This window comes from Pseudorca crassidens, chromosome 2, assembly GCF_039906515.1.
Source record: "Pseudorca crassidens isolate mPseCra1 chromosome 2, mPseCra1.hap1, whole genome shotgun sequence".
Classification (NCBI taxonomy): Eukaryota; Metazoa; Chordata; class Mammalia; order Artiodactyla; family Delphinidae; genus Pseudorca; species Pseudorca crassidens.
In genome coordinates this window covers 162,039,134-162,055,751 of record NC_090297.1, presented here as the reverse complement: position 1 = coordinate 162,055,751, position 16,618 = coordinate 162,039,134, and the positions used below count along the sequence as shown (strand labels likewise).

At 53.9% G+C, this 16,618-nt stretch overlaps 2 protein-coding genes across 15 annotated transcripts in view; one reads left to right on the top strand and one right to left on the bottom strand.

Annotated features, from left to right (window-relative positions):
* The window catches only part of COQ8A (coenzyme Q8A), a 49,612-nt gene extending 43,101 nt beyond the window's left edge, over positions 1-6,511 (top strand). For both annotated transcript variants that reach the window (XM_067729570.1, XM_067729571.1), the window contains 10 exons: positions 157-279; positions 2,093-2,178; positions 2,295-2,435; positions 2,925-3,006; positions 3,096-3,189; positions 3,483-3,624; positions 3,856-3,963; positions 4,098-4,163; positions 4,457-4,543; positions 5,363-6,511. In XM_067729570.1, coding sequence (XP_067585671.1) covers positions 157-279; positions 2,093-2,178; positions 2,295-2,435; positions 2,925-3,006; positions 3,096-3,189; positions 3,483-3,624; positions 3,856-3,963; positions 4,098-4,163; positions 4,457-4,543; positions 5,363-5,650 — 1,217 coding nt within the window. In that variant the 3' untranslated portion in view covers positions 5,651-6,511. The remainder of the gene's footprint in view (positions 1-156; positions 280-2,092; positions 2,179-2,294; positions 2,436-2,924; positions 3,007-3,095; positions 3,190-3,482; positions 3,625-3,855; positions 3,964-4,097; positions 4,164-4,456; positions 4,544-5,362) is intronic.
* A 794-nt stretch (positions 6,512-7,305) lies between these two features.
* CDC42BPA (CDC42 binding protein kinase alpha) overlaps positions 7,306-16,618 on the bottom strand; it is a 325,295-nt gene continuing 315,982 nt past the window's right edge. For 11 of the 13 annotated variants that reach the window (XM_067729568.1, XM_067729563.1, XM_067729557.1 and 8 more), the window contains 2 exons: positions 12,179-12,336; positions 7,306-11,744 (listed from right to left, as the gene is read on the bottom strand). In XM_067729568.1, coding sequence (XP_067585669.1) covers positions 11,613-11,744; positions 12,179-12,336 — 290 coding nt within the window. In that variant the 3' untranslated portion in view covers positions 7,306-11,612. Of the gene's footprint in view, positions 11,745-12,178; positions 12,337-16,618 lie in introns of those variants that run through there. The other 2 variants (XM_067729561.1, XM_067729566.1) reach the window with 2 other exon arrangements.

Below are 16,618 nucleotides of genomic sequence, written 5' to 3'. Positions count from 1 at the left end.
TGGGACTTCACTGCATCTCACTTAAAACGTGTTAAACCCTGATGTCTTGTTATTGTCCCTGGACCTACAACCAGGGGCGGGTGGAGGGGCCTCTGGGGGATCCCAGGCCCAGCAGCCCCGCCTGAGGGAGGCCATGGTGACTTCGCTCCTCTGCAGGGAAGAAGGCCGTGCTGGATTCCAGCCCCTTCCTGTCAGAGGCCAACGCGGAGCGCATCGTGCGGACGCTGTGCAAGGTGCGCGGGGCGGCGCTCAAGCTGGGCCAGATGCTGAGCATCCAGGGTGAGTGCGGCTGCGCGGGCTGCGGGCGGTGAGGCGGCGTAGGGAGGGGAGCTGGGGGCGGCGAGGCGGCGTAGGGAGGGGAGCTGGGGGCGGCGAGGCGGCGTAGGGAGGGGAGCTGGGGGCGGCGAGGCGGCGTAGGGAGGGGAGCTGGGGGCGGCGAGGCGGCGTAGGGAGGGGAGCTGGGGGCGGCGAGGCGGCGTAGGGGGGGAGCTGGGGGCGGCGAGGCGGCGTAGGCAGGGGAACTGGGGGCGGCGAGGCGGCGTAGGGAGGGGAGCTGGGGGCGGTGAGGCGGCGTAGGCAGGGGAGCTGGGGGCGAGCAGTGGGGGGCACCGCACCTGGCCCCGAGGGGAAGGGATGGGAGGTTTCCTGCCCACGGGCTTCTCTTGTTTGAAGCTTGGCTGTTAACCCACCTGGGATGTTTAAAAACAGTGTCTGAAATAGGAGCCCACGGTTGTTTTTCTGGCTTCTTTCTGAGTGTTTTGACATGTCCAGAGGTCCTGGCGTCTCAAAAGTTGGGGAGAGTCCGGCTGATGCCCCCTGGTGCCCCGCGCAGTGGTCCGAGGGTACTGTTTGGGGAGCTCACGGGCCTGTGGTGACGTGACACCGGGGCATGGGCTGTGTGGCCCCGAGGAAGGAAGGCCGGGGGAGACGGCGGCGGCTGAGCTGGAGGCTGGCTCATTGTAGCCCCCAGAGCAGAGCTGGGGTTCGGGGGGCCCTCCGGGCTTCTGATGGTGCCTCCCAGGGAGGAGCACCCGAGGGGCTGCTGTCCTGGGTGGGAGCACAGCCAGTCCCCCGACAAGCAGTCAGATGGACTCACTGAAGTGGCCAAGTGCAGGACAGGAATAACCACCCAGGCAGGTGGGCGCGGGCACTGCCTGTACCGGTGCGGACTCTGGAGTGGCACGCGCCCCTCGGAAGCCCTTCCGTGCGTGAGCCCCACCTCTAGGACGGAGAGCCTCAGAGATGCGGTCAGGGCTCTGCAGGAGCGGCTTCATCGAAGGATTCTTTCTGGCCTCAAATAAACAAACTGAAGTCAGCCGCTGTCCGGCTAGTGAGCTGCGTGTTGAAGCTTCTGTGTGTGTTACAGAATATTTCAGAAAGCTATTCAACGACGTGGCAAGTGCTCGTGAGAAACGGCTGCAGGAGGGGAGTCAGCCAGAGCGTCTCCAGGCAGCGTGACTGCAGTCAGGGAAAAACGCATAGGAAAGGGTCAAAACGAAAAAAGAGATCAGTAGTTCTCTGTAGGTAGATTATGGGTATTTTAAACATTTAATACGCTTTGTTCCCTAAATGTCTTTCTTTTATAATCATAAAAAGCTACGCCTGCTCTTTCTAAGGAATCTACCTCCTCAGGTCCCTGGGTGAGGGTGAGTTCAGAGGCCCCGGCACACGCTGCCCCGCACGCCATCGGCAGGGCCGCAGCTGCACAGACGCACCCAGTGCCCGGCTGGGGAGGGGTGCCGTGGGCCGGGCTGCGGGGGTCTCGGATTTGGTTGTTGGCCGAGGCGGGCCAGGAGCGTGCACGGGTCAGTGTCCCTGTATCCCCTCTGGAGCCTTGGTCCGCAGTATCAAGGGTCTGTGTGCCAATGGGGAAATGCTCCGCGGGAGCAGGGAGAACCCGAGGCTGGGCCTGCTGTGTGGCATTGGGCCTGTGCCTCGTCTTCTCTGAACCTTGGGCTCAGCGTGTGAAGGGCAGAGCGGTACCTCGGCCTCCCCCCCGGGAGACCTTGCTGGGCAGGGCTGATCGAGGTGGCCTGTGCACCCTCCTTCCGAGGGGTCAGCCTTCCGCTCTGAATGCTCTGCTGCCTTCCAGATGACGCCTTCATCAACCCCCATCTGGCCAAGATCTTCGAGCGGGTCAGGCAGAGCGCAGACTTCATGCCGCTGAAGCAGATGACGGTGAGGCCGGTGCGGCCCAGGGTCCAGGCGCTGGCAGCCCTGCGGGAGCGGTTGGGGAGGGCCCCTCAGGGTGTCCCTGGTGGTGCTCATGGCCCCTCCCTGGCCTCTCCCTCCAGAAAACTCTCAACAACGACCTGGGCCCCAGCTGGCGGGACAAGCTGGAGTACTTTGAGGAGCGGCCCTTTGCAGCCGCCTCTATCGGGCAGGTGCACCTGGCCCGCATGAAGGGCGGCCGCGAGGTGGCCATGAAGATCCAGGTGGGCACCCGGGGTGTGGGCTCAGTGCCCTCAGGGGCTGCACAGGGCTGAGCCGGGCCCTGCAGTGAGGGGCCTCTGCACCCCACGTCCCCTGTGTGTCCCCGTGCCCAGGGCAGGGCCTGTGTCTCTTCACTTCTGTCCTGGCACCTGGTCAGCGGTGGGTGCCGAGAAGTATTTGCTAAGTGAGTGACTGTAGGAGGGAGGACAGCCTCCCAGCACGCTTGGTTTGGGGGGAGCAGGGACTGGGGACAAGTGACTGTCTGGGGCCTGAGCCGCAGGGATGGGGATGGGGGAGGGAGCGGTCGGCGGTGGAGAGCAGGGTCGTGGTGGGCCCGGGGGTCACAGCAGCCCTGGTGGGTCTTGGCTCTGCCTTGCGGAGGTGCGGGGTCCTGGAGGGACACAGCTGGGCAGCTGGTGGGTGGCAGGGAGGCGGGGGCGCCGCGGGGCCCTGCTGTGTCTGTCTGCCTGACTCCCCTCTGTCCCCCGCAGTACCCCGGCGTGGCCCAGAGCATCAGCAGTGACGTCAACAACCTCATGGCCGTGCTGAACATGAGCAACATGCTTCCAGAAGGTCTGAGGCTGCCGCTGGGCAAGGGCAGGCCTGTGGGGGGGCCTCCCGGGGAGCCCCCCGTCCCCCTGACGCCCCCCTCCCTGGCCCAGGCCTGTTCCCTGAGCACCTGATCGACGTGCTGAGGCGGGAGCTGACCCTCGAGTGTGACTACCAGCGAGAGGCCGCCTGTGCCCGCAGGTTCAGGTGCGGCTCCAGCCTCGGGCCCTTGCCCGTTGCTCCCGCTGGGAAGACAGAAGGGGCGGCTTCGGGCAGCCCATTGTGGGCTGAAGGCCCCCCCCCCCCGCCCACCTCCCCCGGCTCTGAGGGGCGATGGCTGGGGTTGGGGCCTGAGGCCGGGGCCGTGTCCCGCCCAGCTCGGGGCAGGGCCCTCCTCTGCCTGGGGGGCTCAGCCCCTTGCTGTCCTGTGTGTCGCCCCAGTGTGTTGCTTGGGTGGGATCAAGGAGGCCCGGGTGTGACCTCCCACCCGCCTCTGCTAGGGAGCTGCTGAAGGACCACCCCTTCTTCTACGTGCCCGAGATTGTGGACGAGCTCTGCAGCCCCCATGTGCTGACCACGGAGCTGGTGTCCGGCTTCCCCCTGGACCAGGCCGAGGGGCTGAGCCAGGAGATCCGGAATGAGGTGGGTCACAGGGTGGGCCTGGAGCCCCGAGGCCCCACTGCGGGGCAGAGCGGGCAGGAGGGCTGCTGCGTGTACCCACCTGGTGGTACGCTTGGCCTCAAAGTCAGCTCTGGGCGTGAGGCAGGATGGGGTGGAAGATGGGGAGGGAAATGGGAGTCAAGCTTCCCCGGCCCAGATCCAGGGGCCACCGGGTGGCCCGGTGCTGGTGACGAGGACCCACCCGGCCCCCAGATCTGCTACAACATCCTGGTCCTGTGCCTGAGGGAGCTGTTCGAGTTCCACTTCATGCAGACAGACCCCAACTGGTCCAACTTCTTTTATGACCCTCAGCAGCACAAGGTGAGTGCCCAGTGGGGCTCCCACAGGGAGCCTGAGCTCCGCTGGAGCAGGGTCCGAGATCAGCCTTCTGCCGCCCTGTCCCCCCAACCCGTGCTCCACTGGGGCAAACCCTCCCCGGTATCGCCCGTTCCCAGGTGGCTCTTCTGGACTTCGGGGCAACTCGGGAATATGACAGATCCTTCACGGACCTCTACATACAGGTAGGGGTGGAGGCAGAGCTTGGCCTTGGCCCGTGCTCTCCTGGGGCTCAGATGGGATGCTTGGGACTCGAGTGGGCGGGCGGGCGGGCGGGCTTCTGTCCTCATGTCCCTGCCTGTCCGCAGCATTTGGTGCCCGTGGATGAGGCCGCAGCCACCTCGGGCTCAGGGGAGTAAAGGGGAAAGGTGGGTGGGCCGGCAGCTGTCCTGTGTGGGGAGGGGCAGTGCTGGCTCCCTGGACCCCCAGGAGCTCCCCTCTGCGTGCTGCCCACGGTCCCCTCTGCACCTCTGCCCAGATCATCAGGGCTGCTGCTGACCGGGACAGGGAGGCCGTGCTGAAGAAGTCCATGGAGATGAAGTTCCTCACCGGCTACGAGGTCAAGGTGAGCTCCGCACCCCACCCCCCACCCCGTGACTCTGGAGACGCACAAGGCCTGCTGAGCCAGACTCAGCCCCGGGCCATGGACTGCTTTTCCCTTGAAATCTGAAGGGAATCTCAGTTTACAAATGAGATCAGAAGTGACAGCTGCTCTCGAGGGTCTCCACAGGGCCCCTGGGCCGGCCCCGCCCCAGCCCCTGGGCTGAGGGCCTCAGAATGCCAGGGGACTGGCCACCAAGCTCTTGTTTTATGCCCCACTCCAGCCCATTCGAGATCCCAGTCATCGTGTTGGCGCTCGGGGCCCGGGTGGGCAGATGGGATGGCAAAGCACAGCCCTCACTTGCTCAGGCCTCACCGGGGAAGGGGTGAGGGGAGCGCTGGAAGTAATCGTAGCAGCCCTTTACGTGAAGGGGCGACCACCTGTGTTCCTGTCACCCAGAACCCACTCAGAAAGCAGCACTTTCCTCTCCTGATGACAGTGGGGAAGGGTTGCAGACACACAGGTGGTCTCAGGTCTACCACCAAGAGGAGTGCAGAGGCTCAGGTCAGCTCAGGCCTATAGACTGTTCTTTTGGGAATGACAGGTGTTTCGGCCGCAGACCCCGCCACTTCCTTTCTTCTTCCACGGAGCCCAGTTCACACATGAATGATGTTCTCCTGGCCCCTGTTGGTTTGAGTTTACACCCTGGTTAACGTTCTTCAGTCTGGTTGAAACACTCACCTACCTGGCCCACTCCTCAGCGAGCAGTCAGTCTGGGCCCCGTGATGGGAGCCCTGGGCTGGTGAGGGCTCTTTGATCTTGCCTCCATTCACCTCCCTCCAGGCCATGGAAGATGCCCACTTGGATGCCATCCTTATCCTGGGGGAGGCCTTTGCCTCGGAGGAGCCCTTTGACTTTGGCACCCAGAGCACCACCGAGAAGATCCACAACCTGATCCCCGTCATGCTGAAGCACCGGCTCGTCCCGCCGCCCGAGGAGACCTACTCGCTGCACAGGAAGATGGGGGGCTCCTTCCTCATCTGCTCCAAGCTGAAGGCCCGGTTCCCCTGCAAGGCCATGTTCGAGGAGGCCTACAGCAACTACCGCAGGAGGCAGGCCGAGCAGCAGTAGCCGCGGGCCCGGCCGTTAGGCGGGACCCTCCGTCCTCCTGCCGCTAAAACTAGTAGGAAGCCGGTGGTACCCACGCTCCGTTTAAGCTTCACCCAGTGAGAGGGGGCCGCGCTGGTGGGGGGGCCGCTGCTCAGAGCCCGTGGCCAGCACTTATACACGGTTCTCATCGCTGAGTGGGTGTGGGGCGAGAGGCGCCAGCACGGAAGTGCAGCCCCACTGCTGTCTGGCAGAATCTGCTTATTGTTTACTCATCCTCTGAAATGACTCTCGATAAAAAGACGATTTTATTTCCTTTTCCTTTTTGTAACAGGGCTTTTTGCTAATGTGAATGGTAACCAGAAGAAGATGAGAGTTCTCCCTTTGAATCCCTGCCACCAAAAAAAAACACCAAAAACAAAACAGAAAAGCCTTTTTGGATTTTATGGAGTGTGTAATACAAGGTTTGTGTGTGTGTGTTTCTAGAATGAGATTTGTGTTTTCTGCCTTTTCCTCTCCAGCTTGGATCTGCACCTGGGAGAAGTGCTGATCTGAGCAGTGCCGACAAGCACTACTTCTCCAAGCGAGGTCCACCCACAGCTGCTCTCTGGCTGGTTCCTAGAGGCTTTTTTGGACAAGCAGAGGTTTCCAGAGAACTGCTGCCTCCTGTGGGGAGGGGCAGGAGCCCCAGAAGGGGAGAGAAAGCCGCGTGCTCTCTGGGTGTGTGTGGGCCCTTCTTCCCGCTCCGGTGCCTGGGCCTTTTGTGGAAGGTGATGTGCACGTGTCATCTGCTTGGACCCAAGGGGTCGTTTCAGGCTGTTAACCTCTGTACAATTCTTGTAATTGTCTGATTTACTTGTTTCAATTAAAAAAAAAATGCTAGCATTGTGGCATTAATTCTTTCTTTCACTTGTAAACGATTCTGAGCTGATGGTGAGGACCCCGAGGTCAGCGTCACAGCCTTTCGCGCCTCCAGACGCTTCTGCAAGGTTTGCCCCTGTTCCCAGCGTGAGGCTCTTGGTGCCTGAACCCGGAAGGCTCAGCCCACATTCCTCGTCGGAGAAAGGGTGCGGGGAGGGGACGGCACAGCTGCCAGGTCCCTGCCGCAGCAGCTTCCCAGGCCCCACTGCGCAGAGGCGGAGAAGCCACAGCTGCACCAGAGGCTGTATGACATGGTGCTGGCAACCGCGGGCAAAGGTGGCCACCAGCCAGCAGGGCGAGGGCCTGGCTTGAGCGGCAGTGACGCCCGGGTCAGGGATCAAGCGCAGCTGAGGCGCACTTTCCTGGGGCAAAAAACTTCACTCCTCGGTCACGGGGGCGTTTTGAACGTTCAAACGTCCCAGCACAAGTCGTGGGAAGTGTCTGCTGCTTCTCTGCAGGAGGAAGATGGAAGATCAAAGGGCTGCCCCGTTTACAGTCAGCGGTGGCACCGGCAGGGAGGTCCAGAAGAGGGGAGTTGAAAGCTTCAAGGGAATGGAACACTATGCCGCCTGAGCTATGGAAGGGACTAAGAAAGTCCTAGATTAAACTAACCCCACGTCCTTCTAGTGTAACGAGGAAGCTGGATGAGGAGAGGGACGGGCAGAAATGGGGGTCAAACGAGACAAAAAGAGTCAGTCACCTTTGCTCCATTCCTCAGACTTTTTAATCAGGGAAAAGAAGACAAAATACTCAATTCGAACAGTTCCCTGTTTTATTGCAATACATCAGAGTCTGGTTAATATTAAGTGATACCAACGTAAAATATCGGCGAGGCGTCTTCTGTTACATTTTGACTGTCCCACCTTAAATATCTCTGTGCAAAAGAATCCACACCATTGTTTGGTAGCAGAGAATCTCATAAAGTTCCCTAAGACAATGAGGGGATAAAACCAAACAAAATGAAATGAGTGATGAGAGGCCAAAGCAGTATCTTTTCCCCTTCCATACACACTTATTTGTCAGCATTATATTCTAAACAAAAAAATGATTACACCCAGGCCATGCAAAACTGTACAATAATATTACAATGAGAAAAAAAACCCTAAAAAATTTATAAAACAAATGGTATTACACTATCAAATAAAAAGGCAGGTCATTTTGTTTTCATGAAATTTCAAGGTTGACTTGTTTTCATCAATTTCCCCCCATAAATGCAATGGTGTCTGTGTGTAACGGTTGTCCCTGGGAAGGGAGAGGGGCGCTGGCCTACCGGCCAGCGCTGAAACAAAACACCAGCTGAAGCGAGGCCCTCTAATGGCGCAGGACTCTGCAGAGGACACTGGACTTGCATGATCAAGTCATCACAAGCAAAGAGGTTTTAACGTGGGCCCAACGAAATGCCAAGTGGCTTATCTAGCGAATGCAGGGACTGGGCCACCGAGAGGTGGGGAGCAAGGCGCCCAGTTACTTCCCTGTTTTGCCCAGCGGACCGGGGCAGTGGCGAAGTCTGGCCGCTGCCGAGAGTGCCCCTCTGTCCAGAGGGTGGACGCTGAGCTTTACAAAGCTCTGTGCAGCTGGGAGACTACAGTGTTCATGGCCAAAGGCCAGCAAACGGCCCTGCTGTACCTGGGAGTTAGGGATGTCCACCCACTCCTACTCTGGATTTTCTTTAATGATACCTGAGAGTCCATAGAAATGCAACTGGTCTTTCGCAGAAGTAGATGCGGCCACTGAGTAGCAAAATGACAGGATCCTAACCATGTGGAAGGCAGACAGAGGGGCTGAGAGGCAGCTGGGGAATGGCAGGTTGTTGCTGTAAACGTAACAGGAATTTCAGATTCTTCCCTGAAACCTGGGTACAAGAATTGCTTGGAAAACTCAGTAGATGGGCCCTTTTTAATTGTATTTCATAGCCTTAAAACTGTGCTCCCTGGGAAGGAAGATAAATCACTAAGTGTAGGGATGGGCGTGTGCGTGTGTGTGTGTGTACGCACATAACTAAAGAAGTGAAATTTGCTTTAGCAATCATTTGACAAGGAGGAAGGCTTTTGTTTTTGGCAAAAGAAATATATATATATATATATATATATGTAATTTTATACACCCAAAGCACGAGCAGATTAAAGTAGTCAGAATTCAAGAGCAGACAACAAATTGGCTGAACAAAGATAGCACCAAATACCAACACATCTAGACTATGCCAGAAATGCCTCTTCACTTATTTTTACTTTCTACTGAGAAGAGAAATGAGTTCCTGCTGCCACATACATTCTTTGAATGTCCTGCATGAAAACAAAGGATAACTTCAGACAGCAACATCACATCTGTTCCATGATCTTTCAATGATCCCTTTCGATGATCATTATGTTTTCTGTTTCTCTAGAACCCAATTCCCCATCTTTCCAAATCATTCTCAAGAAGCTTCTGAAGGTAACTGCTTCATATTTAAGAATGGGGATAAGCCCAGTAGAATGATCATTATCTTGGGAAAATACCTCCCAAACTACTACCCTTGGCAGTGTTTCTCCCCCAAAGTTCTACTATTGGAAGCTAATCATATTTGGGACTGCTCTCTCACTACTGGTAAGACCATTTCAGATTACTGGAGTATAATCCACTGGGTTAATATTACACCTCCCAGTGAGCCCAGTGGCCAAGACAAGCCCTTCTCTCATCTGCCCTGTTGGGGGGGCTGCAGGGTATGACTCATCATAGTGGAGCCCAGACTTCAGGTATGGTTATATTTTGATCCTAAAAGCATCTTTTAAAAAAATAAGCACCTACAGGCAGCAGAAACTTGGTTGTCAAAGCCATAAACTAATGGCTTCGTGTGGAGTCCTGTGAATCTCAGCCTGGTCTGCCTCCTCGGGGGAGAAAAGGGAGGCAGGAAGACGCGAGGGGAAAGGAAAACAGGGGGAGGGAGGGTCTGGAGGAGAGCGGGCCACGTGCACTTGGCACCTGGCTGGCCGGTTCCCTCCTCTCCCGAGAAGTGTCAAGCTTACGGAGCTACCGGAGTCCTGGCCATAGCCAGACTCAAGGTCTCACTCTTGCTATCTGAATGCACCAAAGTATTTTTACATGACACTTTTCCAAAAGCAAAGGATTTAGGTTAGAATTGTGCAGTAATTTATGCCCATCCAAAGTAAAACAATCAAATCTGAGCAAGCACCAAGTTCAAATGTCAAAACTGTTATTATTTTAAAATTCTCTGTTGTAACATTTTATAATATAATCCCCAAACGGGATCCTTTCTTCCCTCACTGAACCTCAGTAACCTGTTCCAGAGAGTGGCGTCAGTGCAAACAGTATAGCTCCCTGTGGCTTGTGGTGGGGAAGGCCGGCACAGCTGCTGCTGAGGAGAAAGGTGTGAAATCGGGGCCAGGGGTGAAATGACGGTGCTCAAACGCTGCGATTCAGACAAGCAACTGCAGGAAGATTCTTCCATGTTAGCTGAATTTTAAAGAAGGGAGCAGAAAATCTGTTTCTATTTCTCAGAGAAATTTAGATGAAAAAGTAAAAGAGAGGCAGATTCTCTTTACTTCCATGAAATGTTTTTATTTCTATCTCTTTCTCTACTCATGTGCTTAACCGGTGAAATGACTCTGGAGACATAAGGTCCTGGTCCTGCATCTCATTTCCTCGTGGTAATTAAAACAGCGGGAGTCCAAATGGGAATGTGACTAACAACACAACACAGCAACCGAGGGAGGAAAAGCTTCAGCAGTCAAGGTGGCCATGCTGGGCTGACTTCCTGCCCGCGCCCAGGCTGAGCGCGTCCATTTCCCACTGCTTGCGGGAATGAGTATTTGGTTAAGGCTGGTCAAGTCCTTGCGTTTGAGGTTTTACATTATTTGGTAACTAAACCCCCTTTCCCAGGCTTATCTGAGGAAGCTCACACCCCCCTCAAAACAGACCCCTCCCTGAGAAGCTGGCGCAGCTGGGGGCCAGACGCCTCACTGCCACTCAGGGAGTAAGGGGTTTCGCCAAGGAGAAAAAGCACTTTTATGAACCCTTTTATGGACCTTCAGAAACTACGACATTCCTTGTGTCCTTTCAGGTGGAAGGGATCCAGAAGGTGACAAAACTGCATTTCTACATTCATCAGCAGAAGATACCAAAATATAGTAATAAATGAGAAGTGTGGTTCAAATTCTACTGCTAGAAAAAGAAATGTCTTGGATAGAAGTAAATATGCCTTTAAATGATGCTGCTGAAGAGGCTTCAAATGTTAAAAGTCTGGTTTCCAGGTCACACTCCAAACCGATGAAACCAAAGCCTTGGAACATTCCCTAAAGCTCCCAGGTGACTGCGACCAGGGTGAGGAATGGCACTAAGGGGAATTCTCACTCCTCTCGCTCTCCTCCTGTAAACGTCAGCTGGAGGCCTTTCTACCCTTTGATTACTTAGGTGGAAAACAGACAAGAAACAATACATGTCTTTAAATTAAATGATCTCTGTCTCATATATGCATCCATCTTTTGTTGAATACAAGATGCTTCTTTTTATTATGTACAGTCAGTATTTAACCTCTACATTTGTGTATTTAGTTAAACTCTATTTTGTAGTAAAATATGCATCGCTTTAGTGAACAGGGGTTTACTGGCAACGATCAGGTCGACATTCACTGTGGTGCTGAAGGGCATGGCGTGCCCGGGGCCCACTGGCGAGCCCCACGTGCTGTCTCAGGGCTACGAGGCTCTACTGTGAAAACAATGGCTGTCTAATCTTATTCTTATCGCTTACATTTGTGTAATCTGCCTACTTAAGCTCCCTTTCAGGGGAGGGGGGAAATATTCTGGAAAGCAACGCTAAGGGTATGAAATGAAATCGGTATTCATCTGAGCTGCTCAATGAAAGTCTGCCTTTACGACTGTTGCTGTTCAGTCGAGGGGTGCGTGGATGTGAGTCCTAGAGGCAGAATTCCTGAGTCCCCGCCTGCTACTGCTGCGGCCCTGGCGCTTCCAGGCAAGGGTGGTGGGAGATGACAGTGAGAGCACAGGGGGAGTGAGGGGAGGGAGCCCAGAGCGGCCGCTGCTCCGGCGTCTGGTCTGAGAGCAGAGGCCACTCATGGGTCCCAGCTCCCGCGGTCGGTGCTCTCCAGGGAGAGGCTCTTGGTCTTCCGGGGCGACACCGGGCTGGGAGGGCTGCTCAGGTTGGAACTGTTGGAAGCCGTGGAATGCCTCGGAGAATCAGAGTCCTGTGAGGCCCAGAGGAAGACGTCAGGGAGCAGCAGAGGGGCGGGAGGGGCTCAGGCCACCACGGCTCCCCTCCAGCCACCCTGGCCAATGAACTGACGTGACTTCTCTCCTGTCGGTAGAAAGCCCCTTTTCTGAGCTGAGTGAGAGGCACAGAAGATAACGAACGCTCATAGGCCCTTCTGCAGGTCTTTAGAAACGTAGGCCATTTTCATACAGAAGCTATTAGAAGTCTGAACACCTCCAGGGAAACTGCAGTTTGCAACCCAAGTGACTGGCTCCGCCACCCCCGCCGCAGTGAGTGGCTGATCCCTGCGGCAGCGGAGGCCAGGCTTAAGGCGGTGGACCGGCTTTGGGAAACGCACTCGCCTTTTCTCGTTCGGGACTTCTCCAAACCCCTGTCCCCAGACAGAGGTACTGCCCACGCGGTACTCACCTCTGCGTCGTAGTCCCTCGCCGGGGCGTCACTTCCTTGGTCCAGGCCTCCTGAGGACAGCGAGCCCTCTGACGGAGAGGGCATGGGCTGCCGCTTTGCACTGTAGCTTCCTCCAGAGAATTCTCTCTTCAATGCACTGCCGTTCTGTGCGGATGACCCTACAAGCACATCGTTCAGGTGAAACTTTACACGTGCAGAAGGGGACGATCCTCTAGAAAGTGCACAGACTGCTGAGGTGACGAGCCATCCTTCCCGCTGCCCTGGGGTCATCCTCCCGCTTACAGCCCTTTACTGATGGACAGTGGGTCCAGCTGCGTTACCCTGACACCCAAGCCCACCTCGGAGCCCAGCCGCCAGGGCTGCTGGGTGAGCGGGCACCACTCACCAGGCCGCTGGCCTCTGCTCTCACTGGCTGTGCCCAGGCTGCCCTGCTTGCTAGACAATTCCACAGGATCAATCCTTCCAGTCTCCACCCATGTGCTACTGCCTTAGTGAGTTTTCTTTCCTACTCCCTGGAGCACCTACAGCACTTCCTATCACCTCTTTCAGAGCATTCAGATCCTATGCTGTAATTATGTGCCTTGCCATTCTTTTAATAGAAGGACGGTCTTTGCCTCTGCAGGACCCAGTGCAGGACTGGGTATGCAGCAGGTGCTCAAAACACATGTGCTGAACGATGAAGCAGAACAGAACAGTTCCCAGAAGTGAAGACCATGCCACCTGATGATGCATAACTGTCACTTAACTTGTAGAGGATTTTCATAAAAAACACAAACGAACAAAAGAGAAGCATTTTCATTCCACAGGGCAAAAAGCCTGAGATACAAAAATGAGGTGAGTTTCTTTAAAATCACACTCTATTTTGATCTTAGAGTTGGGGTACATCAAAGGAGGACTGGCACCATGCCCAAAAATATCTTAGAAATATTGGGGTATTGTGAGTACCTGTTTAAAACTCTTAGCATTCCCTACTATTCTTTAGTTTTTACTGAAAAATGTTTTAATCTTGCTGAGCTGCAATATTAAGATCACTGGTCAAAAAAGACTGTGAGACTGCGTTGAGGTTTTAGCACAACTGCGAGGTATAGACTGTGAAGCCTGCCTGCTGAAGCCCTGTCCTTGGTGATCTCCCCCAGCTTCCTTCTAGTTTCGGTTTGTTTCCTGAGCCCCTCAGCTGTGTCACCATAACTTACTTATTGCAGACGTTACCAACACTGGTTGTATGCTGCATATTATATTACGGAGCTTTAAAAATACCAGTGCCTGGGCCCCGTCCCAGACCAATAATAACAGAATTTCTGACTTAACTTTTAAAAGCCCTTCTGATGATTCTAGAATGCATCTCAGGCTGAGAACCACTGACTTACTCTTACTTCCAACACTCCATCCAATTTCTAAGCCGTCTGTCACCAGACATAGACTGGTTTTCATTTGTGGATGTGTCTCTCTGGCTATGTACTCTTTACTTTTTTGCTGTGGATTAGATTACAACCTAATTGAAGGCATAAATCACTTTGTATAACTTCTCTTTGAATTCCATGCCTAGTTTAGTGCTCAATTTAACAAAAGCTGTAATATAAGTTACTATTTTTAAAATTTTGTCGCTCTGAATAAAAAACCCAAAATGCCAGAGAGTTCTGCTGCTCTGCTTACTAACCTGTGTGACCTTAAGCAAGTTACTTTATCTAAGTCTCAGTTTTCTTCATTTGTAAATAAGAAAATAAATTCTATCTTACGGGATTTTTGTGGGAACTGAGCGCTCAATACATGGAGAATGAAACGTGAGACGGAAGGTGTGTGAGGGGGCTGCCCAGAGCTTAGTACACACTTACTGGGCTCTTTTCCTCTGTCCTAGTGATCGTTTATAGAATGGAGAAATTAATCCACCTCTGTGATTTACACTTTTTTTCTTTTCTTTTCTTTCTTTTTTAACTTTGGGAATGTTCCTTTCAGAGAAAAATTACACTCAACTACCCTAATCTTAAAAAACTGAGATGGGCTGTTTTGATTGAACAGCAAAGGGGGACAATCTGAAAACTGTGGTCCCAACTCAGGCAGGGTCTCTTCCAAAGAGTTCTAGATGGTGATTCAGGGGGTTGGGCCCCAGATCTCTTGGAGTGACGGTGTCTAACTCTACATGACCTCTAGGAGGGTCTGCAGGCTCCCCAGTGAGCCTGTCACTGACAGGAGCGGGTAGTCACAGTGGAAAGCTCTGTGTTAATTTGACTTCAGTCAGGAAGCCACCGCAAGTCTGGCCCTGGAAGAGCCTGTGCTTCTGGTTCTGGAGGTTGACAACACGGAACCCTGTTTCTTCTTGTGTCTCTCTTGGCAGGCTGCCCTTCTGGAAATTCTTCACGTGAGCTGGGCTACTCTTGAAGCCAGCGAGACGCACTCTCAAGAGCAGGTGCCCCTTGGAATTCCTGGGCTGGTCTTCCTCTTAACCTCTACACAAACAGCTTGGTACCAAGAATCTCAGGAAGGCCACGCCTGATTATTGCATTAAAGGCCTTGACAGGGACCTGGAGCTGGCTCCAGTCTGTAGCTTGCATATGGTCAACAGTGACAGTGGACCCTCACTTCAGCGCTCCTAAGGAGATGGCCACTCAGCCCTTTAAATCTCTGTATCACAGGTCCTATCCTTACCTGCAATTCCACAAATCCCAAAGCCCTGAAAAACCAAAACTTTTTTCGTGAGTTTGACGTCAATTCATGTGGTGGCAGACTTAATCTGAACTGGCTGGAGGCTGATTACAGACTTCACTTAAAAATAGTACATTTATTTATATATTCATAGTGTGACTAGTCATAAATTTTGCTCTATAAATATTGTTTGTAGGTGCTGTCTTAGATCTTGCTTGGAATGTAATATAATATATGGTAGATTCCCTTCTAAAATATATATAAAAAAAAATCTGAATTCTGAAAACAGGTTTCTGGCTCTGAGAGTTTTGGGTAAGGGATTATGAACTTAACTATTAATATTGTGATACTTTCTTCGCATCTCAAGTGTTGATAACTTCTGGTTAGTTATAGTAAATCTACTATCTTATCGAGCTACCATTAGTAAAAAGATAATTCATAAAATGGTTGCCATTTTTCCAATTGGCTAGATATTTTCATTGTAATCAAGGCTACACACAGTGTAGAGATGACTTTGGGAGATGACGGCAAGAAAGTCACAAGATGTGCCCTTCAACTTCTGCCTGTCGACTGAAAACTCCTTGAACGTGCTCTGTACGTCTGCAGCCAGTCTCTGCAGCAGGCGCCTGTCTTTGGTTTGCAGGCCCGGGGCAGGGTCCCTCCCATGGTTCCAGGGGTGGTCTGTGTGATCACCAGCACTCTGCAGAAGCGATGGCATGTCCCTTCTGAGACCGCTGCTCGGTCTCTCTGTCTCAGGTCACTTGCTCTGTGGGAAGCCAGAGGCCATGTCACCAGGACACTCAGGCCCACGCTGGTGAGGAACAGAGGCCTGCCAACAACCATGTGGGTGAGCTGGGAAGTGGCTTCTCTAGTCCCAGTTGAGCTCGGAGTTGATGGCAGCCCTAGCAGACAGCCTGACTGCAGCCTCCTGAGAGGCCCTGAGCCAGGACTGTCCAGCTAAGCTCCCAGACTCCTGACCCTCAGAAACTGTGAGAGATAATAGACGTCTGCTCTTTTGTTTTTTCTTTTCGGTACGCGGGCCTTTCACTGTTGCGGCCTCTCCCGTTGCGGAGCACAGGCTCCGGATGCGCAGGCTCAGTAGTTGTGGCTCACAGGCCTAGTTGCTCCGCGGCATGTGGGATCCTCCCGGACCGGGGCACGAACCCTTGTCCCCTGCATCGGCAGGCGGACGCTCAACCACTGCGCCACCGGGGAAGCCCACGTTTGCTCTTTTAAGCTTGTAAATTTTGGGGTAATTTGTTCCACTGCAAGAGAACAAATGGTATTCCAGCACCCTTCACTTCTGTGTTGCCAGAGCCTAAAACCAAGAGCTGGGCACAAGCCGGGTGCTGATACCGGCGTCCTCAGCATGAACAGTACGTGAAGGAGGACACTCACTCTGCACCGGGAGGCCTGACTCGAATGTCTCACATTCAAGAATACAAGGCAACGGATACGCTTCTGACTGAATGACTCTGAAATGTGAGGTGGAGTTACTACCGGCTGTTCTTCTCAGAGCTCAGCTGCAGGGAAGCGAGGGAGGCTTCGTTAGCGTTACCCCGGGTCCACCCTGGGCCTGCATGTGCTTGGGCGCACTCGCCCCACTCTGTCTGATCGAAGCCAATACCAGGTTACTTCTGAGAAAGTGACAGAAAAGCAGTTGTTGGCCAAGAACAGTCTTGCCCTTGGATAATGGTCCTTGCCTACTTAAAACTCTTCAGAGGTTTCCCACTGTGTTTTTAAAAAAATAAAAAATGTCTTATGTTGGTCCCCAAGTCCCTGCTTGATCTGACCCCTGCC